This window comes from Motacilla alba, chromosome 28 (genome assembly GCF_015832195.1).
Source record: "Motacilla alba alba isolate MOTALB_02 chromosome 28, Motacilla_alba_V1.0_pri, whole genome shotgun sequence".
Taxonomy (NCBI): Eukaryota; Metazoa; Chordata; class Aves; order Passeriformes; family Motacillidae; genus Motacilla; species Motacilla alba.
In genome coordinates, this window is record NC_052043.1 from 3,642,785 (window position 1) to 3,666,742 (window position 23,958).

A 23,958-nucleotide genomic window follows, 5' to 3' on the forward strand; every position below is an offset into this window, starting at 1 on the left:
TGGATGTCTAGACCAGGAGAGCACCTGCTGCACTGCAGGGACCAGATCTGGCTCAGGGACCGTGTCCTGCAGGACCGGCTCCTCCCTGAGCCTGGCAGATGTGGTGTTTGGATTTGGGGCGTGCTGATGCCTGAGACTCCTGCTGCATTTCCTATGGAAAAACCTCCTCATGGATTTCAGTGTCTCATCTGGGACCTGGCTTGGGACTCAAGGAGGGAATTCTTTCAGGCTGTGGTGGATATTTCAGTGACACAGTCAAAGAAAACAGCTGGAAAAGTCAAAGAAAACAGAAGGATTCCACTGGTTTTGGTTTGGTCCCCCTCGGCTGAGGCAGGCTGGGCACAGGTGGGGAGAGGAGGAGGGAATGAAGGAAGTGGTGCCTAAACACAGGTCTTGGAGCTGTGTTAGAAACCTAATGTCCCTTAAAGAGCTTCACTGGAGCCCAGAGGCACCACCTGAGGGCAGCTGAGCCAAAGTGGGGCTGGGAGAGGACACAGAGCTCCTGCCACAGCCCTGCCGAAGCCCCTCCAACTGCTCTGCCTCCATTTCCTTCCCAGGATGGAGCCTACAGCTGGATCCAGGTCCTTGCTCCTCTCATTGGCATCTGCAAAGTCATGGAATCTTCACTGGTCACTTGAGGAGTCCACAGACGAGAAATCACAGAAACCAAAATGGTTTGGGCTGGAAGGGACCTTAAATCCCATCTCATTCCACCCATCCAGCCATGGCAGGGACACCTTCCACTGTCCCAGGCTGCTCCAAGCCCTGTCCAGCCTGGCCTTGGGCACTGCCAGGGATCCAGGGGCAGCCCCAGCTGCTCTGGGCACCCTGTGCCAGGGCCTGCCCACCCTGCCAGGGAACAATTCCTGCCCAAGATCCCATCCAGCCCTGCCCTCTGGCACTGGGAGCCATTCCCTGGGTGCTGTCCCTGCAGGCCTTGTCCCCAGTCCCTCTGCAGCTCTCCTGGAGCCCCTTCAGGCCCTGCCAGGGGCTCTGAGCTCTCCCTGGAGCCTTCTCCTCTGCAGGTGAGCAGCCCCAGCTCTGCCAGCCTGGCTCCCCAGGGATGTGAGGGTACTCTCAGGGACAGATCCTGGCTGCAGGGACACTGAGCACCTTCCTGCTGGGAGCAGCCTGGGCAGCAGCAGCTCCTCTCCTGCTCTTCTGCCCACTCCTACACCGTGTTTTAATAATTCCATCATCACTTTCAGGATTGTTACCAGCAGAGCCTGCAGGCTCCTGCCTCAGCTCCTTCGCACGCTGCCCTCCTCCTGCATGTCTCTGCACCTTCCTGCCCCATCCTGGGGCACATTTCATTCCTTTGTGCCTTTTTGCCAACAAATACCAGACTGGTGTCGTATCTGATCATGGGAACCACTTCAGTCTGTGTTGAACTCTGTGATCCAAGGTGTGATCACAGCCCTGCCCAAAGTGCAGCACAGGCTGTGTGGGAGTGAGGATGTTTGGGCAGGAGGGAGAAGAGAAGGCTCAGTCCTCACATCTCCATGTGGTGTTGGTGAGAACACAGCCTAAAAACCAGGGCAGTGCTCCAGGCTGGATGATCCCTGAGCTCAGGAGCCACCAGGGTGGAGGTGCTCATCCAAATCCCTTGGATCACCTTCCCCCAGCCAGGTGGGCAGAGCCACTCCAGGTTCATTCCTGAAACCTCCTCTCTGTCACTCAGTGAAAGATTCCACCTGATTTTGTGTTGATCACAAGTTGGTGGATGCAGCCTGGCTTTTGTAGGACATTTGCTTTCTCCTGGTGCTGGCAGGGATCTGAGGAGGAGGAACAGTCCCAAAGCTGGGCCTTTTTGATGCCTGTGAGCTCTGGGATTTCCTTCTAAATCTCCTGTAACCCCATGGAGAGCTGGGGCTGCTCACCTGTAGAGGAGAAGGCTCCAGGGAGAGCTCAGAGCCCCTGGCAGGGCCTGGAGGGGCTCCAGGAGAGCTGCAGAGGGACTGGGGACAAGGCCTGCAGGGACAGCACCCAGGGAATGGCTCCCAGTGCCAGAGGGCAGGGCTGGATGGGATCTTGGGAATTAGGAATTGTTCCCTGGCAGGGTGGGCAGGCCCTGGCACAGGGTGCCCAGAGCAGCTGGGGCTGCCCCTGGATCCCTGGCAGTGCCCAGGGCCAGGCTGGACAGGGCTGGGAGCAGCCTGGGACAGTGGAAGGTGTCCCTGCCATGGCAGGGTGGAATGAGATGAGCTTTGAGGTCCATCCCAACCCAAACTCTGACTCCCTGACCCGGTGGAGCTGCCTTGGATGTATCCAGCGCCCAGAGCACAGCCCTGGCAGCTGTGGGTGTTAGGGGTGACCATGACATCAGACACAGCCACATCCCTGTCCTCATTCCCACACGGATGGGCCCTGCCCAGCTCTCCCAAGGGCTTTGTGTTTGTGCTCCAGGCTGGAGGAGACATTTCATTGCTTGGCTGCTGCTCCAGCCCAAACCATGCTGTCTCTGGTGTGGTGGAGCTGGGTGCTGATTTCCAGGGCCAGGCTGATGGCAATCCAGGATCCAGGGTTATGGCAAGGAGGGCTGAACCTCTGTCCATCTCCCCCTTCCCCTCCAGTCACTCCCTGGCTTTCCTGCAGGTTGGTGATGCCTTGAGGAGCCTCAAGCTTTATTTTAAACACAAATCTTGTTGTTAGAGCCGGACATGTCTTAGGAACAGATGTCCAGCAAGGACATATTGGGGAAGAACTGGAAAACGTTAAAGATCCTGAGCTTTGTCATCTCCTCATTGCACTGGACAAAGCCTGGTCTGCAGGGTGGGTCAAGGGTAGTGAGCAAAAATGAGAGAAAACTGACTCATTAAGAACGTGGCTTTGGAAAGGGAGTTTCCTGCTGCTTGGAGTCCTTCCTGGTTTGGTTCTTGCTTGTTCCCATTACATAATATATTGCATTTGGCATTGCTGTGTGAAAGCAGGAAGAGGGAAAGCTGGAGCAGAAGGGGCTTCACTCAAAAACCTCGTCCCCAGGTCCCAGCCCTTTCTGGCCCATTATAAATCAGAGGAGTTTGGACACCAGCTACAATTTTGGAGAGGTAAAGTCATCATCAAAGTTTCCAGACCTCAGAGAGATGACAAGGCCCCTCCATGAGGACCCCAGCAAGTGCCTTAGAGGGACAAAGAGCCCCAGAGCACAGTCCTGGTCTTGGCAAGGGGATAAGGGAGGAACCCAAACCCCTCCAGCCTTCCTAGAGTGTCCAAAGGAACTGAGAAATCTCTCATGTGAGGCAGAGAGGGGAGAGCAGAGGGGCCTGGCAGGGTGAAAGCTCTGCCCTCGGTTTCTGGAGACTGCTAAGTTTTCATTTGGGAATTTCTGGTCTGGTAACAGAGAGAGAAATGGGGAACAGGGTGGGAGGCACAGAGCAAGTGGGAAACCCCAGCTGAGGTCGGGAGGTGGGTAGGAAGTTCCTGCTGTTTCTGCTGTCCCTGCAGGACTTTCTGCTGTCCTTTGTGGTGGATTTTTTTACTTTTCTAACCCTTTTAGGACCTGAAGCCTGCCTGGAACATCTCCTCCCTTCCCATGTCCCACAGCCCAGCAGCTCCCAGCTGCCAAGTCTGGGAACATCCCCATGGCACAGGGATGTTTCTCTGGACATGGATTTGGTGCTTCAGAACTGGCTCTTCAGTCCCGTGGGGCCAACCTGGAGCCCTGGGAGAGGTGTTAAATCCACCAGGACCTGCTCTCCAGTGGGTGCCATCATCCCAAAGAGGCTGGTGGCTCTGTGGGAGGAGCTGAGGAACAGCTCCTCATTCCCACAGGAGGCAGAGCCCTCTCATCCCCACTGCCCTGCGTTGTTTGGAGGTCTGTTCAGAGCAGAGGGGAGCAGCTCCTTCATCGGGAATGATTTAGGATCTGCAGCCCCCAGTGCCAGAACCTGTCTGGGTAAATGCACCAACGCTCCATCCATCAGCAATGCCAAAAAAGGGGAGGATTTGTGATCGTTGGGATGTTAAATATTGCCAGGCTGTTCCACCCAAAGCTTCACTTCCCCTAAATCTCCCTTTGCCTCGGATTCCTGTGGCACGGCTGATCCAGACTGAGTGTGCCACAGCCCCAGCCCTTGGTGGGACAAATATCGTGGCCACTTTCCCAATCCCAAATGGCACTTCCAAGGATATTTCCTTGGAGTGGAGTCATGTCCTCCTGTTCTCCTGGGAGTGACAGACAGCTGCAAATCTTTAAAGAGAGCAGTGACCAGCCCCGAGTGGTGCTGAGCTGTGAGAAAAGGGATCATGGAACAATTACAGAAAGGAGCTGAGACTAAAAGCAGGATTTAACAGGATCTGGATCGTCTGTCCCCCTGACCTGAATGAGCTCCTGCTGCCGGGGAAAAGGAGCGAAACCTCTGAGATTTGTGAATTGGAGTTTTTAGGGCACACGTGGATTCCAGGGTGGGCAGAGTGGCTTTAATGAGGAGCTGCTCCAGATAGCTGTGGGTCATTCCAGGGGGTGATGGGGTGAGCCCATGGAAGGCTCTCCCTCCACTGTCACTGTGGTGTTCTGCCCTGGCTGGTGGCTTGGGGGTGTCCCTCACCCCTGCATGGTACCAGTGACATCCACAAGTTGCAGGAGATCCTGGAGCCATCCCCGGGGCAGGGTCCTGTGCTGTGCTCAGGCTCAGACACGGATGTCACAGCAGGATGTCCCTCTCTGTTGCCTCTCTGCTCTTCATGGAGCCCTGCCAAGCTCATTTCACCCAACAGCACATCCACAGCTCCTGACTGGTGGCAAAGGTGTTCCATGTGTGTTTGTGTCCCTGCCAGCCTGATCTTATCACCATGCTGGGTGGCCTGAGCTCCAGCCAGTCCTGGGACTGAGGTCTGTAACTGGGCCACAGTGACCTCCAGGGACCAGGAGCAGAGAGCAGGACCTTGTCTGCTCCTTGTCCTGCTCAGCTCTGCCAAACCTGTCCCCAGCAGGATTCCTGGGAGTGGTTGTGAGACAGCCCCGACCCTGAAGGTGACCAGGACACTGCTGTCAGGGTGGGTATGTGTCCAGCAGCACTGCTCCAAGGATGGATGGATGGATGATGGATGGAGAGATGGATGATGGATGGATGGATGGATGGATGGATGGATGGATGGATGGATGGATGGAGGGATGGATGGATGATGGATGGATGGATGGATGGATGGATGGATGATGGATGGATGGATGGATGATGGATGGATGGATGGATGGATGGATGGATAGGGATGGATGGATGGATGGATGGATGGATGGATGGATGGATGGATGGATGGATGGATGGATGATGGATGGATGGATGGATGGATGGATGGATGGAGGGATGGATGGATGGATGGATGGATGGATGGATGGATGGATGGATGATGGATGGATGGATGATGGATGAATGAATGGATGATGGATGGATGGATGGATAGGGATGGATGGATGGATGGATGGATGGATGGATGGATGGATGGATGGATGGATGAATGGATAATGGATGGATGGATGATGGATGGATGGATGGATGGATGGATGGATGGATGGATGATGGATGGATAGGGATGGATGGATAGGGATGGATGGATGGATGATGGATGGATAGGGATGGATGGATAGGGATGGATGGATGGATGATGGATGGATGGATGGATGGATGGATGGATGGATGGATGGATGGATCCAGCTTGGGGCTGGGAAGCCAGAGGTGACATGGGAGAGTTTTTTAAGAGATGTGATCCCTTTTTCCATGCTCAGCTGGAGGAATGTGTTAAGCTGCAGCATCTGCTCCCAAAACCTTGTGGTGGGGTGTCCTCTCTTCCTGGGCCCCTTCCCTTTAAATAAAGAGCCATCATTTTTCTGGCTTGCATTCCCTCCAGGCTAAAAGGGTAGAAGGAAGAAGATCCTCCAAGATCCCAGAATCCCAGACTCATTTATGTTGGAAAAGACCTCTAAAACCATTGAGTCTAACCTGTCCTCACCTTGTCACCAGCCCAGAGCACTGAGTGCCACCTCCAGTTGTTCCTTGGTGACTCTACCACCTCCCTGGGCAGCCCCTTCCAATGCCTGACCACCCTTTCCATGAAGAAATTCCTCCTGATGTCCAGCCTGAACCTCTCCTGGAGCAGTTTGAGGTCATTTCCTCTTGTCCCGTCGATGCTCCGAGCTGTGTTTTATTAAACCAAGGTGGTACCAGCCCAGAGAGCTCCCATCTTCCCTCACCAGTTCCACACCACCTCAGACCCAGGAGAGGAGACAGAAGATCCCCTTGCTGTGTTTTCCAGCTTAACCAAATCCCTGAAGCCACGAGGAAGGGCCCAGGTCTGAGTTCTTGATCAGAACTGTCATCAGAAGCTTTGCAGGCCCATGATGTGCAGTCAGCCCTCCTGGGCACGTGGAGCCTGTCCGGGTATCAGCTCATGCAGAGGATGCTCCATCTCCTGCTGACTCCCTCCAGCCCTGCTGCAACACCTGGGGATGTGGAGCCACAGGAACATCCAGCATCCAAACTGCCCCAGGCCTTCCATTATCCACACCACCGCAAGGAGCTGGCTCAGCTTGGCAGATCTGAAATCTCCATGCTGACAGATGGGATCTGACAGGAGCAGCACAGCTGGCAGAGAGGAGACATTCCTTCCCCTTCCTGAAACTTCCCAAGTGCTCCTCAATAACAGCAGTGCTCGGAAAGCTCTGTGGTTCCTGCAGGAATCATCTCCTGGGTGGATGTTTGGTTCCTCAGGGGAAGGAGGTAGCAGCTGTGCGTCAGCACAGCCATTGCACAACCTCCCCAGCTGGAGCTGGTGGATCCAGCTGAAAGAGGAATTTTGGGTCAGTGGAATATTGCTGTCAGCACTGGGCTGTGCCCAGGTTGCCATGGGGACACCTGTGCCTTTGGGGTTTGGGTTGTGCAGGGAATCAAGGTGCTCTTTCACCCCATTTCCTGGAGAATTTTGGTGTTTCTGTGATCCTCTCTTCCACCAGCCCCACTCTGAATGCATCCCCAACCACATCTGAGGGGAGGGTGGAGGGCTGGGAGACACCAAGCTCCTCCAACAAGCCCGTGCAACACCTAGGTGAGCTCCACGTGCATCTCCAGCAGGACTTTGGTGCCAGCAGCGGGAGACCTGCCCTGTGCAGCCTCAGATCTGTGGCCCCCAAGGGACAATACCAGCATGGGGGTGACACAGCTGGAGCTGGGAATCACCTGCAGAGCTGTGCTGTGCCCAGGGCACTTGGCTTGGCAGACAACATCCAAATTCCCGTCTCTAAAATCTGGCCAAGAGCCCAGCCCTGCCCAGGTTAGAGGGTAATGGCTCCAAAGGCTGGGAAGTGTTTTGGAGTCCCAAGCCTTGGGAACATGGTCAGGCAGGTTCTGATGGAGCCAGGGATGGAATCCAAGGGGAAAAAACCTGCAGCCAGCCTAGTGAGCAGTGGGAAAGTGACCTGAGCAGCCAGCTCGAGCATCTGCCACCCCTTGTACCTGTGGTAGGACAAGACAGAGTCAGGCAGGGGCTGGGAGCTCTGGGGAGAGAGGGAATTGTGAGAACTGAGAGAAGATTCATCCCCAGAACCAACCTGTGCCGAAAATACTCAGTGACTAATTTTATGCCTTTCTGATTGCCTTTTAACTGTGAGTTATTAAAAACGGGGAGAAGGGAGATGATATCCTGGTGGGAGGAGAAGTGAGCGTTGCCATGGCAGTGAGGGGATGCTGCAGCACAGCCCAGACCACAATTCGTGAGGACAGAGGCTAGAGGATGGCCCGGGAAGCCAGGGAAGAGGGGCTGTGCCATCCAGCCGAATCCAAAGTCACTCTTTGGCCTGGACGCTGCTCCACTGCCCTCCCCTGCTCCCCCACCTGGCTCTCTCCTCCTGCTCTCCCCGCCGGATCGGGTTTCCCCCTCCCTGAGCTCACCCCTTCCCAGAGACACTTTTATCAGGCTCAGGGCACGGAAGAAACCGGGATTTGGGGGGGGTTCAAGAGATTAGGAAAGAATTTGCCTCCGGGAATCTCTTTCCTCCATCTGCCTGGGATAAATTGTGCGATGGAGGGGGAGGCTTTGCAGCTCCACGGGGAACTGCTCCCAGCTACACGTGTGGAGGCAAAAACCGCTGCCGGTCCCTCCCCGCTGCGGGAACGGGGTGTTGAAAGGTCCTCGGAAGGGTGAGGAGAGCTCTCTGTCCTCTGGCTCCATGTAAGGATGAAGTGGGAGGGTGTTTTGCCGGAGCTCTGCGAGTGCAGACGGTGCCGGTTCAGCCCCTGGCGTCTTTCCTGGAAGGACCAGCTCACCCACGGGAGGCAGGAGCAGGGAACAAACCTGGGGGCAGCATGGCAAACGTGATTAACTGGGAGGAAAAGGGATTTTATTTGGCCTGCTTATGATTTTCTTCTTTCATCACCTCCCTATAAAGCAAATGCCATGCCAGTGAACAGCTCTGGCCCTGCTGGAATAAGGAATACAACCGGGAAAACTCTCCGGAGGGTGTGCCCACTGCCCTGGCCGGTGTGGGGGCTGTGTGCAGCCCCATCCCTCCTCCTCCTCCTCCTCCTCCTGCAGCCCATTCCCATCCGGCTTCCGCGGCACATTGTTGATCCCTCCGTGTGCTCAGTCCTGTCCCTGCCGGAGAGGGCAGATCCCTGCCCTGGGGAGCAGACGCTGCTCCTGAGCCCCCTAAAGCAGGACCTGGATCCAGCCTCACCTGGATAAGGCAGTGCCCGGGTTATTCCTCCTTTAGATCTTGCTAAAGGAAAATGTCAATACTGCAGGTGGGAAATGTTACAGTTTCAAGGACTTGGGGTTCTGGAGGCTGAAGCCTCTCCATAAGAGCAGCGTCCTCGAAGTGGGATGAGCCAGACTGGTCCCAGGCACCGCTGCACCACATCCCTGGCACAGGAGGTTCTGCCTGAGGCTGTTCCTGCCCGTGCTGAGCTGGGGGCTCAGGATAACACCCACAGGCAGGGCCAGAGCCCCAGGGTCTTTTGCTGCTCCCCAGATGGGATTCTTCATCTCTTCCCTGTATCCTGGGGTGGGTGGGATGGGACAACCCCGCTCCCACCTGCCCAGGAGGTACCTGTGGCTGTGACAGGGCTCCTGGGGACAGGAACGGGGACATCAGAGGAGTGGGAGGGCAGTGGACCTCTCCAAACACTGCAAAATGGGATTTTCATTGGGATTGTCTGAGCACTGCTGCCGCCAGGGGGATTTCTCGTCCTCTTTCCTTACCTGTGCCTGGCTCCACCTCTGCACCCCCAGTGCCCACATCCATCCTTCCATCCATCCATCCATCCATCCATCCATCCATCCATCCATCCATCCATCCATCCATCCCTCCATCCCTCCATCCATCCCTCGCACAGCTGGCTCAGACACGCGGGGCCGGGGGCCTGTCCCCTCCCCGTGCTCTCCGGGAGTGTCACAGAGGGACAAACCCCTCGCAGGTGCCCCGAGAGCCGCAGCCCGTGCCCGGGGCAGCCCCTGCGCTGGGGGCCGGGGCTGAGCTGCCTTTTGTGGTGCTCGGGCCCCGGTGATTGGGCGCTATTTTGCTCCCGCTCCCTCCGGCAGCTGTTGCTGTTCTTTACCCGGGAGAGCCGGGGCCGCCCGGGGGCTGCAGCCGAGGAGGAGGCGGCGCCGACCCCAGGTACGGATTTCTGTGGCTTTTAAACCCTGGTGAGGGGCAGCCCCTGGCCAGCCCCGGCCCCAGCCCGGCTCTCTGTGGCCGCGAGGGAGCGGGAGCCACGGGGCTCATCCCCGGGCGAGGGTGACAGGGAGAGCGGGGCAGGCGAGGGGACTATTTTTGGAAGTTTCTTTGACGTGAGTCAGCGGTGAAGGCGACCTCGGGAGCCCGTGCAGGAGGAGCCCCAGCGGCAGCAGAGCGGAGCTGATTATTTGCTAAGTGCCCGCGATTTTGAGCCTTTATGGGCGGATCTGGAGTGCGGGGCGTGAGACCCGGAGAGGGATGGGCAGGGGAGAGGGATGGATGGATGATGGATGGATGGATGGATGGATGGATGGATGGATGGATGGATGGATGATGGATGGATGGATGATGGATGGATGGATGGATGGATGGATGGATGGATGGATGGATGGATGGATGGATGATGGATGGATGATGGATGATGGATGGATGGATGGATGATGGATGGATGGATGGATGGATGGATGGATGGATGGATGGATGGATGATGGATGGATGGATGGATGGATGATGGATGGATGGATGATGGATGGATGGATGGATGGATGGATGGATGGATGGATGGATGGATGGATGGATGATGGATGGATGGATAGGGATGGATGGATGGATGGATGGATGGATGATGGATGGATGGATGGATGGATGATGGATGGATGGATGGATGGATGGATGGATGATGGATGGATGGATGGATGGATGGATGGATGGATGGATGGGAGGGCTCCTGGGCAGGGGCATTGTGAGCAAGGACTTGGGGGCTGCAGGTGACCAGTGCTGCCATGGGCAAAGTGTCCCTGGCATTGATGGCCACCCCTGGCATTGATGGCCACCCCTGGCATTGATGGCCTCACATGGCACTGTGGCCATCCCTGCCCTGCTTGGTCTGGCAGTGGCTGTGCCTGGGTCACCAGCCCAGGACAGCTGTTCCTGCAGGTGACACGGCCCATCCTGCCTGGGGACAAGGATCCTGCGTGGGCTGTGGAGCCTCAGAGTGCATCCTCCTCCTGCCAGGGCACGGACCCCCATCTCCTGGCCAGAGGGGACAGAGCTGGACATGGATGTGGTCAGCTCTGGGGCCGAGTTAATTCCTTTGGGGCACACGGCAGGGAAGGACACACGCCTGCCCCCGGGTCTGGAGGCTGTTTGGGCTCCTCCTTCAGGGTGAAGCCAAAGGGGTGGAGGTGTGGAAAGAGCCTGGCACTCTGTGACAGAGCACTGGGCTCAGCTGGGCTCTGGGGACCCCAGCAGGGGTGTGCTGTGGGCACAGTGTTTGATCCCTCTCCATTTAGTGAGGGTCCCTCGAGGTGACATGGGCTCTGTGTGGAATTGGAGAAGGACTTGGGATGCCCTGAGGCCACCGAAGGGCTGTCCAGGTGGGCAGGGAGAGCTCAGAGGTGGCCTGGGAAGGACAGGAGAAGAGGTTCCTTGTTCTCACCACGAGCCATGGCCACTGGTGAGGTGTGTGAGACTCTGCAGGACACAGCTCAGCCTGGCAGAGATGGTTCTTCCTGGTGGTGTCACTTCACAGGTGACCTCAGGCATTGAGGGACACCTGTGTGACGCCAGCTCCATGGGAGCATGATCGAGCCAGGGAGAAAGGAACAGAGGCTCAGGCCCTCCTCCACCTTCCTGGTGCTCATCTGTGCCCAAAACCAGGGTGAATGATTGAGAAGCTCAAAACCAGGGCAAGCACATGGGGGGAAAACACTTTAAGGAAAAGTTCTCCACCTTTGTGCTTTCCCTGGGTCTGGAAATCCCCCCAGAGTCCTGGGGCAGCTCCAGCCCTTCCCAGCAGAGAAAGGGCCAGACTTACATCACCTAAGCAAACCAAACACTCACTTTATTTCCTCTTGAGAGCAAAGATTTTCACATAATGGCCAAAAGGATTCCTCCTATTTATCTGTTCTGCTTCCAACATTGAGTGGTAGGTCTCATCCTGGGTACTGGGATCTTTTTCTCAGTGTTCCACAGGGGGGAAACCAACTAAATCTGGCTCAAAGGGGGCAGAATTCTTCCTTCTGGGGAGGATGTGGCACCTGAGGCACTGCACTCGGAGATGCCAAGAGGACTGGGGCCAGTGCTGCTGGGACCTTGTGGTGCCTTCCCACCCTGCAGCTCTCCCAGGGCAGAGAAACCCCAAGGACCCCCTGAGCCCAGCCCCCTCCCCAGCCCTTCCTGGTGTCGGAGCCCTGGGGACCCTCAGTTTGCTCTGCCACTTCCCAGCTGGGAAAAGCCCTGAGAGCCCTCCCTGAGGTCCCGTGAGTTCCTTTTGGAGGTCTGGTGGCTCCGTGGTAGCTGGGCCTTCTCCTGCTGCCAGGCTCTGGCCCTCCAGTGTCCAGCCTTGTGTTTTCGGGGTGTCTGAGCACACCCTGGACTGTTGGTCCCCCCGTGTGCCTTGGCAGGGAGGTCACTGTCCCTTTGGCTGCCACTGCCCTGTGATATCCAGGCTGGTGACCTTTTGGGACTCAGAGTCCCAGAGTTCCCATTGCCCCTTCTCGCTGCCTGGGGGGGCTTTTTGCCTGACTTGGGACACCTCGGTCCATCCACGGGAGACACGGGAGCACAGCCAGATGTCACCCCACTGCAGGCTGGGGGTGTCCCCGAGGGGCCCACACCCCCCAGCCCCCGGTGAATCCCACCTCCCCAGATTTGTCACCTGAGGAGCTGAGCTGTGCTTGTCTGTGACAGATGCCAACGCTCGGGTGAGCAGCGACAGCCACGGGAGAGCGCTGGAGCCCATGTGAGTGCCAGGGGCAGGGGGTGCCTGGGGGGATCCCAGTGCCAGGGATGGATCCCTGTGCCAGGGCAGGGCAGGGGGTGCCGGGGATGGATCCCAGTGCCAGGGCAGGGCAGGGGGTGCCTGGGGGGATCCCAGTGCCAGGGATGGATCCCTGTGCCAGGGCAGGGCAGGGGGTGCTGGGGATGGATCCCGGTGCCAGAGCAGGGAATGCTGGGGATGGATCCCTGTGCCAGGGGAGGGGGTGCCGGGGATGGATCCCAGTGCCAGGGATGGATCCCTGTGCCAGGGCAGGGCAGGGGGTGCTGGGGGGATCCCAGTGCCAGGGATGGATCCCTGTGCCAGGGCAGGGCAGGGGGTGCTGGGGATGGATCCCGGTGCCAGAGCAGGGAATGCTGGGGATGGATCCCTGTGCCAGGGGAGGGGGTGCTGGGGATGGATCCCTGTGCCAGGGATGGATCCCTGTGCCAGGGCAGGGCAGGGGGTGCTGGGATGGATCCCTGTTCAGAGCAGGGGATGCCTGGGATGGATCCCTGTGCCAGGGGAGGGGCAGGGGGTCCTAGAGATGAATCAAGGGCAGGGGGTGCCAGAGACGGATCCCTCTGCCAGGGCAGGGAGTGCAGGGGATGGTTCCCTGTGCCAGGGCAGGGCAGGGGGTGCTGGGGATGGATCCCTGTTCAGAGCAGGGGATGCCTGGGATGGTTCCCTGTGCCAGGGGAGGGGCAGGGGGTGCTGAGGATGGATTCCTGTGCAGGGGCAGGGGATGTCTGGCATGGATCCCTGTGCCAGGGGAGGGCAGGGGGTCCCAGAGATGGAGCTGTGTGCCAGGGCACGGCAGAGGGTGCCTGGGATGGATCTGTGTGCCAGGGGAGGGGGTGTCTGGGATGGATCCCTGTGCCAGAGCAGGGAATGCTGGGGATGGATCCCTGTGCCAGGGAAGGGGGTGTCTGGGATGGATCCCTGTGCCAGGGGAGGGGGTGCCAGGGATGGATCCCTGTGCCAGGGGAGGGGGTGTCTGGGATGGATCCCTGTGCCAGGGGAGGAGGTGTCTGGGATGGATCCCTGTGCCAGAGCAGAGAATGCTGGGGATGGATCCCTGTGCCAGGGGAGGGGGTGCCGGGGATGGATCCCTGTGCCAGGGGAGGAGGTGTCTGGGATGGATCCCTGTGCCAGGGGAGGGGGTGCCTGGGATGGATCCCTGTGCCAGAGCAGGGAATGCTGGGGATGGATCCCTGTGCCAGGGGAGGGGGTGCCAGGGATGGATCCCTGTGCCGGGTCAGGGTCAGGGGGCCGGGCTGGGGCTGTCCCGCAGTGACATTCCGCCCGGCAGGGTTGCAGCACGTCCATCCCGGGGCAGCCCAAGGTCCCCCAGCTGTCGCTGTCACTGATCCGTGCCCGTGGGCAGCTCTCTCTGGTGCCACTGACCAACGCCCAGCCCGGCACCAGAGCCCCGCTCAGCGCCCAGCCCGGGCACGGCGCGGCTCCCTCCGCTCCCCGCACATCGAGCCTGCCCTCGGGGGGTGCTGCAGCCCCGGTCCGGCCCCGGGGGCTGCTCCGGGGGGATCCCAAGCACAGCCTGGGGGCCGCCAGTCGCCAGCCCACCCGTGTGTTAGCCGGGGCTAACTCGTGGCTAAATCCAGCTTAAATAACGTAAAATACACCCCGGTTTTAAGGCTGTTGAGGTGAGCACCCGCCCCAGGTGCTGCAGGAGCCGGGCTGGTTCCTCTCGCTGGGGCAGCACCGGGGACCCCCGGAGCAGCGTGTCCCTGTCCCTGTCCCCCCAGCCCCGCTCCGTGCCCTCCCCGCAGGGAATAGAGGAGGGGAGCCCCCGGCGCGGTGTCTCCGAGCAGGACCGGGACCAGCCCGAGGCAGAGCCAGGAGCCGGACATGCCAGAGCCAGCCCCGCTCGGCGGGGACAGGAAAGCGGCGGAGAAGAAGCGGGTGGAGAAGGTGGGAGCCAAGGGCAGCGCTGCCGGGCCGCCAGGTGGGTGTGTGGGAAAGCCCTTCCCTGCCCCTGAATGGCCACCCCGGCCCCAGGTGGCCACAGAGGCACAAGCCCCTGTCCCCGGCCAGCCCCGGAGGCGCTGTCTGGCCACGGACAGGGGAAATCAATGGGGAAATCAGGGACATGGGGATGGAGATGGGGCTCCTCAGCCGCCTGCCAGATCTTCCTCTTCTTCCTCCTCCTCCTCCTCCTCCTCCTCCTCCTCCTCCTCCTCCTCCTCCTCCTCCTCCTCCTCCTCCTCTCTCCATCCTGCCCAGATTTGCTGCTGGAGGAGCAGCATGGACAGAGCTTTTCCAAGTTTGATCGCCAGGATACTCTAATGCCACCATGGCCCAAACCCCTCGGTCTCAGCCCCCGGGACACTCTTGTCCCCACTCCTGCAGTGCAAACACGTGGCGGGAGCAGCTCCTGTCCCCTGTTCCCTGCCCTGTCCCTGTCCCTGTCCCCGTCCCCATCCCTGTCCCTGTCTCTGCCCCTGCCCCTGTCCCTGCCCCTGTCCCTGTCCCTGCCCCTGTCCCTGTCCCTGTCCCTGTCCCTGTCCCTGCCCTGTCCCTGCCCCTGTTCCCTGCCCCTGCCCCTGCCCCTGTCCCTGTCCCTGCCCCTGTCCCTGTCCCTGCCCTGTCCCTGCCCCTGTTCCCTGTCCCTGCCCCTGTTCCCTGCCCCTGCCCCTGCCCCTGTCCCTGTCCCTGTCCCTGCCCCTGTCCCTGTCCCTGTCCCTGTCCCTGTCCCTGTCCTGCCCCTGTCCCTGTCCCTGTCCCTGTCCCTGTCCCTGTCCCTGTCCCTGTCCTGCCCCTGCCCCTGTCCCTGTCCCTGTCCCTGTCCCTGTCCTGCCCCTGCCCCTGCCCCTGTCCCTGTCCCTGTCCCTGTCCTGCCCCTGCCCCTGTCCCTGTCCTGTCCCTGCCCCTGTCCCTGTCCCTGTCCCTGCCCCTGTCCCTGTCCTGTCCCTGTCCCTGTCCCTGTCCCTGTCCCTGTCCCTGTCCCTGTCCCTGTCCCTGTCCCTGCCCTGAGTGGGCTATGCAGAGGGATGTTAAGAGCTCTTCCCACCCCCCAGCTCGGAGCCCTTTGCATTCCCAGTTCCCTCCAGTAACATTTTTCCCTGGGGGCCGCAGTCCCCAGGACCCTCCCCGTGCAGAGCAAGGTGGAGCCGCCCAGCCCGGACCCTGCGGAGGAGCCGCTGCTCTGGGAAGGGCTCACCCTCAACAAGTGCATCCTGGTGGCCTCCGTGGTCGCCCTGCTCAGCGTCACCTTCCAGGTGCTCCAAGGTGAGTCGGGAGCCGGGCGGAGCGGGAAGGGGGGGCCAGCCCGTGCTGCCACCTCCTGGCTCCTGTCCCCTCCTGTCTTGCAGCGCCGTGCTCCAAGGAGGGACTCGCCCGCGGCCGGCAGGAGCCTCCGCCCCCTCCCGTTCCCGGTGGGTCCGACCCTCCGTCCCTCCCCGATCCCCCGGGGCCAGCCTGAGACGCGGCCACATCCCTGGCTGGGGTGGCCCTGGGAGCCCCTGGCTGGGGTGTCCCGCCCAAGCAGCCTCATCCTCAGCTGGCGGTGGCCTGTCCCTCTCTCCTCCCAGAGGTCGTGAGCCCCAAGCTGGAGATGCCAGAGGCGGTGACTGCCCAGCCTGCGCCGCCACCGGAGAGCAGCGCGGTGGAGGAGGATGATGATGACGAAGACGGTGACGATTACGATGACAGCGAAGCTGACAGCAACCTGGTACGGGTCAGGGTGGCATCTCCCAGGGCAGGGAGCATCTTGTCCCCAGGGGGAAGGATGGAGAGGGGTCCCATCCCCTGGGCTGCATCATCAGCTCCTGGTCCCCTCTGTCCCCGCAGGCAGAACCCTGGATCTTCAAGAAGTGGTTTGGCCGCACAACACCAGAGGATGAGGACAAGGATGGCGACAAGGATGAAGACAAGGATGAGGACAAGGATGAGGATGAGGACAAGGATGAAGAACCTACAGATGTCCCCGAGGTGCCAGTGGCTGTGACGGAGGGGAAGAAGAGCCAGGAGAAGCAGGAGAAGAAGGTGGAGAGGGAGGAGGAGGAGGACGAGGAGGAAGAAAAGGAGGAGAAGGAGGAAGAAAAAGAGGAGAATGATGATGATGAGGAGGAGGAGGAGGAGAAGGAGGACAAGAAGAAGGAGGAGAAGAAGGAGAAGTCCCGGGAAGGCCGTGCTGTCCATGTGGAGCGGAGCAGCCGGAGGGAGGCACGAGCCAAGGACAGGACAGCGGGGGACAAACCTGGCCGAGCCCCCAGGGCTCCCAGGGAACCGGAGCAGCAGCCCCAGAAGAAGCGGGACCGGGAGAGGAAGGAGAGGAAGGAGAGGAAGGAGAGACGGCGGGAGAGGGATGAGTCCAGGAGGGGCCGTCCCGGCAGGGCTGACGGCGGCCGGGAGAGCCCGAGGCGGGACTGGAAGCAGCAGAAGGGCAGGAAGCCCTGGGAGCCGGCGCCGGGCAGGGACGGCAGGGCCAGGGAGGGCAAGAGGCGCGACTGAGGCCGGGGTGGGCGCGGGGCTCGATGGCGCTGGATCCAGGGGGATCCAATCCCACCACTGCCCCTGGCAAGGGACCCCCGCCCCTGCCTGCCCTCCAGAGACACCCCCGGGCACGGGCAGCACGCCAGGACCCCCGAGCAGCAGCAGAGCAGCCCAGGAGCCTGGCACGAGCTTCACCGGGGACTTTGGGCCCCCCTGGATCAAAGGAGACCTGAAATGACTCATGGAAAGAGCTTCTTTGGGCCTCCTGCCTTCTCCACCCCCACCCGAAACCCCTCTGCAGTTCCCCTCCACGCGTGGTTCCGGGGCGGCGCGGGGATCCCAGTGAACAGAGCTGTGTCCAGACTGTGCAGCTCTTGGGTTAATGGTTTTATTGAAAGCAAATCAAGAGAGAAGAATACTCTGGGTTACGGAACCAGGCTGCAGCCGTCCTCAGAGGGACATCAGGGACAGACCCCCCCGACCTCAGCCAGCCCAGTGCCATCACTGCGGGGTGGCCCAGAAGGTGCAGGGGACAGAGCAGGGCTGGAGCCCTCCCCCCAGGGATCCCTGCAGGCCTCGCCTTCTCCGAGTCGCTTTTAGGAAGGAAACACAAGAGCAATATCACACAGCCAGAGATGTTCACAGCCCCGACCCAAGGCAGGTTTCAGTATTTGCTAAATCAACAGCGGTTAAAATAAACTATTTTCATTTTTAATAAGGTATTCAACTGGATGCTTTTAAAAATAGGAAAAAAAAAAACCAAAGGAAAATGAGAAAAGCCCTTGTCCCTGGTTATGTGTTTTGTCCCTGGTTATGTGTTTTGTCCCTGGTTATGTGCGTGTGTGTTTCCAGGGTTAATCCTGCAGGGCTGTGAGGTGGGACTGGTGGGTACCAACCCCCAGCCGTGCACCCCTCCAATGCAAAGCCCGAGGAGGTGTAGCCAGGACAAGCCCAGGAGCTGCTCCCAAGGGTTTGGCTCCCCGGCTGGGGGCCGGGCTCAGCTGGAAGATGATCTGGGGCAGGCAGCCCGTGCTGACGCCGGCGGGGACACGGAGCAGGTGCTCTGGCAGCCGTTTGCTCCCGCTCCCATTAATGGTGAGAGCAGCCCGGGAGCTGTAAGGGGATCGCTCCCTCCCTCCTCCCCTCGCCCCGGCAGCGGGGTCAGCGCGGGGTGACGCAGATGTGACCTGGCCGGGAGCCCCAAGGCACGGCCAGCGGCTCCTCGCGGCCGCGGCTCACACAGAGCCGTGTCCCCAGGGCAAGGCTGGTCTCTGCGAGGGGATTTGGCCTCTTGCTCTGCTGTCACAGGTGGAGCCGTGTGGCCAGGGGTGTCCCGTGATGGGCCGTGGGCTGGGGAATGGCCAGAGGATGCTGCAAGGCTTGGAGGAGGCAGCAGCTGCCCTCCCCAGCCACCACAGGAGCAGAGAGTGAGGGGTAAACAAGAACGGTCCTGCCTGGATCTGCCAAGCCTTGTCCTCCCCACGGCCCTGCCCAGCGGAGGCAGAGCCCGCGGGCACCTCGGGCACCCTCAGCAGCGGCAGGGGGACATGCCCAGCGGAGCCCGGAGCAGCGCCAGGGACAGGCATGGACGAACCCAGAACCAGAGCGACGAGCCAAACCATGGGCGAAGGACACACGGGAGCTCCCGTCTCGGGAGAAGCACCGGATCCCGAGCCGGGAGGGCAAACCGGGAGAGGGGCCGGGGTGGGGCGAGCGGGGAGGCCGGCGGGAGCCTCACCGGCAGCCGCACTCCTCTGCCACCATGTTGGGGAACTTGCGGATCTCCAGCCCGTCCGAGGACAGGCTGATGATGAGCTGGTCCGAGTAGCGCACGGGCACGCAGCAGGGAGCCCTGCGCAGCGGCGAGCCCTGGTCCTGCATGCCCAGCAGCAGCACCGTGTGCGAGAAATAGCTGGGGATGCGCGCGGAGAGCGGCAGCCGGCAGGGCCCCTCGCAGTTGTTGGCCGCGTACATGGTGGGCATGATGACGAAGTGGCGGTCGCGCAGGTCGATGGTGAGCTCCTGCAGCCGGCAGTGCGCCTGCTGCCGGGCGCTGCGGTTCTGCCGCTGCACCTTCCTGCGCTCCTGCCAGCGCGCCCGCACCGACTGCAGCGCCTTCAGCAGCAGCAGCGTGCGCAGCTTCCGAGAGCCCGGGTCCCGCTCGGCCGCCTCGGCCTGCCCCGGCTCTGCTGGGTAGTAGCAGAAGGTCAGGAGGCGCTGGAAAAGCGCCGCGTTGGCTTGGAAAGCCGGGATGTCCCTGAGCTCCTGGATGACCGCCTGCAGTTTGCCCATCAGCAGCTGCAGCACGGTGCCCTCCGGCTGCCAGTCCCCCAGGTGCTGCTCCAGCACGGCCCCGCTGTCCTGGGGCAGCAGCAGCACCGAGGGCTCCTCCGACTGCACCAGCCGCTCCAGCGCCGCCTCCTCCGACAGGTTGAGCAGCTGGTGAGGGAGGGTCTCCATCATCTCGAAGTCCAGCCAGTGGTGGGCACTGGGCTGGGGGGGCGGCTCGCTGGAGGAGCTCAGGAGCTGCCGGATGAAGCGGGTCAGGGTTGCCAGGAACTGGGCGCTGCCACCGGGAGCTGGGGACGAGGCGTTGGCTTGGCCCGGGGCAGCGGGGGTCGGCAGCTCCTCGGTGCCGGCCTGGGGTGGGCTGCAAGGAGAACACAGGGAGAGTCACGGGGTGCCCGTGCAGCTCGGGGGTCCCACCAAGCTATGCCCTACAGCCGTCCCTGGTCCCACAGCTGGGGCTGCCCCTGTCCCACTTCATCTCCCAGCCCCTGTGTTCTCCCGTGCCCACAGTGGCGGCCACGGACCTGAGCTGCGGGTACGGAGCCGTGTCCACCACCCCCTCAGCAGAGAGGTAGGAGGATGGGGCCAAAGCCTCCTCTTCCTCCTCCTGCTGCCGTGACTTGGCCAGCAGCAGCAGCACCGGGGTCATCCGGGTGAAACATTTGTCATCGGAGCCGAACAGGAGCTGCTGCACCTCCGTGCGGGGCAGGGGGGCACCTGCTGCGGCCACGAGAGGAGAGGACGTCGGTCTGGGGTCTCCTGCATGTCCCCACCACCTCCCGCGGGCCTGAGAGGACCCCAAGAGCCCAAGCGAGGACACGAGGGCAGGGACGCTGCAGTCCCCATGGTGTCCCCCCTCCCTACCTCCCGCGCCGCCGTGGATGGCCAGGGAAGCCGAGAAGCGGAGCCGCTCCGCGCTGCGGGTGACCGAGGCTGCGGCGGCCGCCAGGGCCAGGTACTGCGTGTCCCTGGAGAGGCAGAGCCTCTGCACCGAGGCAGAAACCACAGAAGGCCCGATGGCGTGAGTGAGACATCACGGGGGACACACTCACCTGAGCCCCCGCCGCGGTCCCTGCTGGCTGCGGGTCACCCGGCCCGCGGTGGCCCAGGGAGCAGCGACAGGCAGGGTGGGGACCACTGGGAGCTTCGTCCCCAGCCCCAGAGCTGCTCTGGGGGCCGCGGGGTGCAGGGAACCCAGAGAACACCCGAGGAGCGGGGATCAGGACCCCAGAGCGGGCTGGGTGCCGGGGCAGCCCCGCCGGCCCTGCGGCAGCTGCGGACAGGGGCAGAGCTCCATCTTCAGGCACGGCGGGAGCGGGAGACGGGGCGGAGCTGCCGGGAGGGGACGGCAAAGGGACTGGGAGGGTTGGCCAAGGGGCTGGAGGGGTGACAAAGGGGCTGGGAGGGGATTGTGAATGAGTTGGATTGGGAGGGGATGGTGAATGGACTGGGAGGAACGATGAATGAATTGGGAGTGGATAGCAAAGGGAGCTGGAGGGGCTGGTGAATGGACTGGGAGGGGTGACAGCGGCACAGGGCAGCAGAGCCGGGACACCCCCTCCCGCCCCCCGCTCCCACCAAGGCCCGGACCCACCTGGTCCCGCGGCAGCCCCGGGCCGCTGGCCAGCAGCTCCTGCGGCTGCCCGGAGCCCCGGCCCTCCCGGCGGCCCAGGTAGAAGAGCATCACGGCCGCCTGCAGCTCTCCCACAGCCCGTCCCACCTCCGCCTGGAAAACCAGCTGGAACCGCAGCTTCACCTGCGCCTCCCACTGCACTGGAACGGGGGAGACACGGCCGTGAATCCCCTCCGGCGCCGCGGGGCTCCGGGGGTGGGGAAGGGGCTTCGGGCCGAGCACTGTCCCCATGAAGGGACCGGAGCACCGGCACAGGAGCCGACAGGGGAGAGGGGACGCAGCAAATCCTGTCCCGGGCTCCAGGGAGATGGCGAGCGGGACACACCCTGCACCCGGCGAGCGGGGAGCTGCCTCTCCCCAGAGCCCATGGAAATCTGCTCTCCAGTGGCTCGGGGACGCTGTGGCCACTGCCCGGGGAAGAGCCACTTCCCCACTGCCCGGCACGGCTGAGGCCAGCTGAAAATCCAAAGCCCAGGAGAGGCGGAAGATTTCCGGACGAAAGAAACAACCACCGCCCTTTCCGCCCTCTCCAGATTAAACTGGAGGCCTTAACTCCCTCTCCAGAACCGGGATCACCCCGGAACGGGACAGGGGAATGTGTGCAGAGGATTTCCCATAAGGCTGAAGCTACAGCAGCAGCCCAGGACCCCGGGCTGCTCCACAGCCCCGAGAGTGGAGAGCAGCATGCGCCGGGCTGCCGAGCTGGGATGGGACCCAAACACAGAAAGTGAGAAACACTGGTGAGAGCAGAGCAGAAGCCACCAAGAACCACAGAATGTCCTGAGCTGGAAGGGACCCTCAAGAATCACCAGTCCCACCCCTGGCCCTGCACAGACACCCCAACAATCGCACCCTGTGCACCCCTGAGAGCGTGTCCCAAACATGGCTGGAATGTGGCACCTGGCTGTTGGTCAGAGGCGGGGACGGATGGCAGAGCCACGCTGCCATCCTCACCTCATCCTCACCTCCTTAAAAACATACCCAGAAACATTTCACTCCACCATTTCTCTGTTTTCAAAGGGAACCCAACCCCCGGATTTAATTCTGTTTAAATCCCTGACTTCGGGCCAGCAAACAGCATCACCACCCCGAGCCCTGCATCCTTCCCCTCCTGTTCCACCTCGGAGCCCTCAGGGCTCTCCCACCAACCTTCCTCCAGGTGCAGGACGAGGAATCTCTCCAGCCCCGGCTCCAGCACGTGCTCGTGGATCCTCTGCAGGGGATGGGGAGCAGCCCCTGCCTCCCCGGGCCGGCACAGCCCGAAGGTCCCCGGGAAGTTCCCGTCCCAGCTCCGGCGCCGTCTCAGCAGTTTGATGAAGGTGCTCTCGTAGTGGCTGAGCACACCCACCACCTCCAGCTGCCTCGGGGTGGCCCCGTCCTGCTCCATCTTCACCCTGCACACGGGCCCTTCCAGGCCCCCGAGGGGCCAGGGCTGCAGGCTGGAGCGGGACCAGCCCGGGCCCTCCTCCTCAGCCACCCCCTGCGGGCATTCGGCTCCCGGCTCAGGCTTGGAGAAGAGGCGAGCGGCAGCAGCCCTTCTGGACCTGGGCGTCTCCTGCGAACTTCCATTTCCCACCTTTCTCCCTTCTGCTTCCAGCCCCGGCTCTCCCAGCAGGCTCGGCTCCAGCAGGGAATCCCTTCCCTCTTTGCTGGGCCGAGCTGCAGAGGGGAGCAGCAGCAGCAGGCACAGCAGGAGCCCCCTGAGAGCGCTCATGGTCCCACCTCAGCTCTTCCCTGGAGCAGCTCAGGATCCCAAGCCCTCGGCAGCAAGAGGGAGGACAGCTCTCCCTTTTAACCACGGGTGGCCTTGAGTGGCCGAGGCACGGCCACCTCCCCTGAGCCGCCCCGGGGCTGTCGCGCTGCGGAGCAGCGAGGGAGGTGGCAAAGAAACTTTATTTGTTCTATTTTTGGGTCTGCAGCTCCTTTTGGAAACGTGCAAAGATCGAAGCTGCTGCACTCGCTGGTAGGGATGCACGGCCTTGACTTTGGATGTTTTCTAAAGGAGGATGAGTGTCTGGAATGGGATCCCCATGGGGTCTGGCACGTACGACCCCATCAGCACTGAAACACCGGGAGGGGAGAGCGAGCCAGAGCAGGAGGAGGGGGACAGGGGCAGATAATGGGCTGAAGTAAGCAAATGTACGGAAAGCATTCCTTCTTCTGGCTGGAAAACCTTCACCCTGCAGCTCAACAGGCTGCCCTGGAAAAGGGCTTCATCCTGGGCCTGGGAATCATGGGGGGCAGCAGCAGCCTGAAGACTCTGAGCACTCAGTGTCTCCCTTAGAGTCTCACATGCCACTGTAAAGACCTTTCCCTCCATGGGATGCCCAGACCCACTGGAACAGCTGGAATTGCCAATGCCACCTGCCTCAACCATCCTGGAAACCCATCCCAAGAGAGTTCCTGATTTTGGCAAGGGGAAATGTCACGACAAAAAAAGTTCCAGACCCTTCCTGAGTTTCCAAGTATTTGCAGTCTGGAGCTCAGGATCATCAGAAAAGGATGGAGCACCCAAACTGGAGCAGGACATGGACACAGCAAGGCCTGGAGGAGTCTGAGGTCACTTCAACAGGGGCTGGCAAAGGCCAGGGAGCTGATCCAGGGCTGGAGCCAGGCTGGGAGAGCTGGGGCTGCTCACCTGCAGAGGAGAAGGCTCCAGGCAGAGCTCAGAGCCCCTGGCAGGGCCTGAAGGGGCTCCAGGAGAGCTGCAGAGGGACTGGGGACAAGGCCTGCAGGGACAGCACCCAGGGAATGGCTCCCAGTGCCAGAGGGCAGGGCTGGATGGGATCTTGGGCAGGAATTGTTCCCTGGCAGGGTGGGCAGGCCCTGGCACAGGGTGCCCAGAGCAGCTGGGGCTGCCCTGGATCCCTGGCAGTGCCCAGGGCCAGGCTGGACAGGGCTTGGAGCAGCCTGGGACAGTGGAAGGTGTCCCTGCCACGGCAGGGGTGGCACTGGATAGGATTTAATGTCCCAGTCAAACCAGTCTGGGATTCTGTGACTGACTGGGACCATCCCAGCCCAGCAGCAGAGGAAGGCTTTGATTCCCCCATCAAGGGGGTGCAGCTGCAGGGCTCCCATGGCCCCTCAAACAACCAGAACTGGTCAGGAGCCCCAGCCCTGGCCATGACCTCACCCACTGAGCCCCCCAGGATCCCCCAC

The 23,958-nt window shown here is 61.3% G+C and overlaps 2 protein-coding genes across 4 annotated transcripts; one reads left to right on the forward strand and one right to left on the reverse strand.

Moving 5' to 3' along the window:
* The first annotated feature begins 9,500 nt into the window (after window positions 1–9,500).
* LOC119712635 (cilia- and flagella-associated protein 251-like) lies at window positions 9,501–17,632 on the forward strand. Its single transcript, XM_038164120.1, has 7 exons — window positions 9,501–9,604; window positions 12,356–12,407; window positions 14,213–14,354; window positions 15,519–15,671; window positions 15,755–15,817; window positions 15,974–16,113; window positions 16,233–17,632. Exons 6-7 carry the CDS (start codon window positions 15,997–15,999, stop codon window positions 16,893–16,895), a joined length of 780 nt encoding a protein of 259 aa, XP_038020048.1. The 5' UTR covers window positions 9,501–9,604; window positions 12,356–12,407; window positions 14,213–14,354; window positions 15,519–15,671; window positions 15,755–15,817; window positions 15,974–15,996; the 3' UTR covers window positions 16,896–17,632.
* AMH (anti-Mullerian hormone) lies at window positions 17,567–23,493 on the reverse strand. 3 transcript variants are annotated; one of them, XM_038164118.1, is made up of 5 exons: window positions 21,949–23,493; window positions 20,761–20,939; window positions 20,031–20,151; window positions 19,691–19,883; window positions 18,473–19,527 (listed from the first exon to the last, which is right to left on the reverse strand). In XM_038164118.1, exons 1-5 carry the CDS (start codon window positions 22,511–22,513, stop codon window positions 18,612–18,614), a joined length of 1,974 nt encoding a protein of 657 aa, XP_038020046.1. In that variant the 5' UTR covers window positions 22,514–23,493; the 3' UTR covers window positions 18,473–18,611. The 3 variants fall into 3 exon arrangements, with proteins under 3 accessions (XP_038020047.1, XP_038020046.1, XP_038020045.1); XM_038164117.1 differs by having other exon boundaries at window positions 19,691–19,886; XM_038164119.1 differs by lacking the exons at window positions 19,691–19,883; window positions 20,031–20,151 and having other exon boundaries at window positions 17,567–19,527.
* Between the last annotated feature and the right edge of the window lie 465 nt (window positions 23,494–23,958).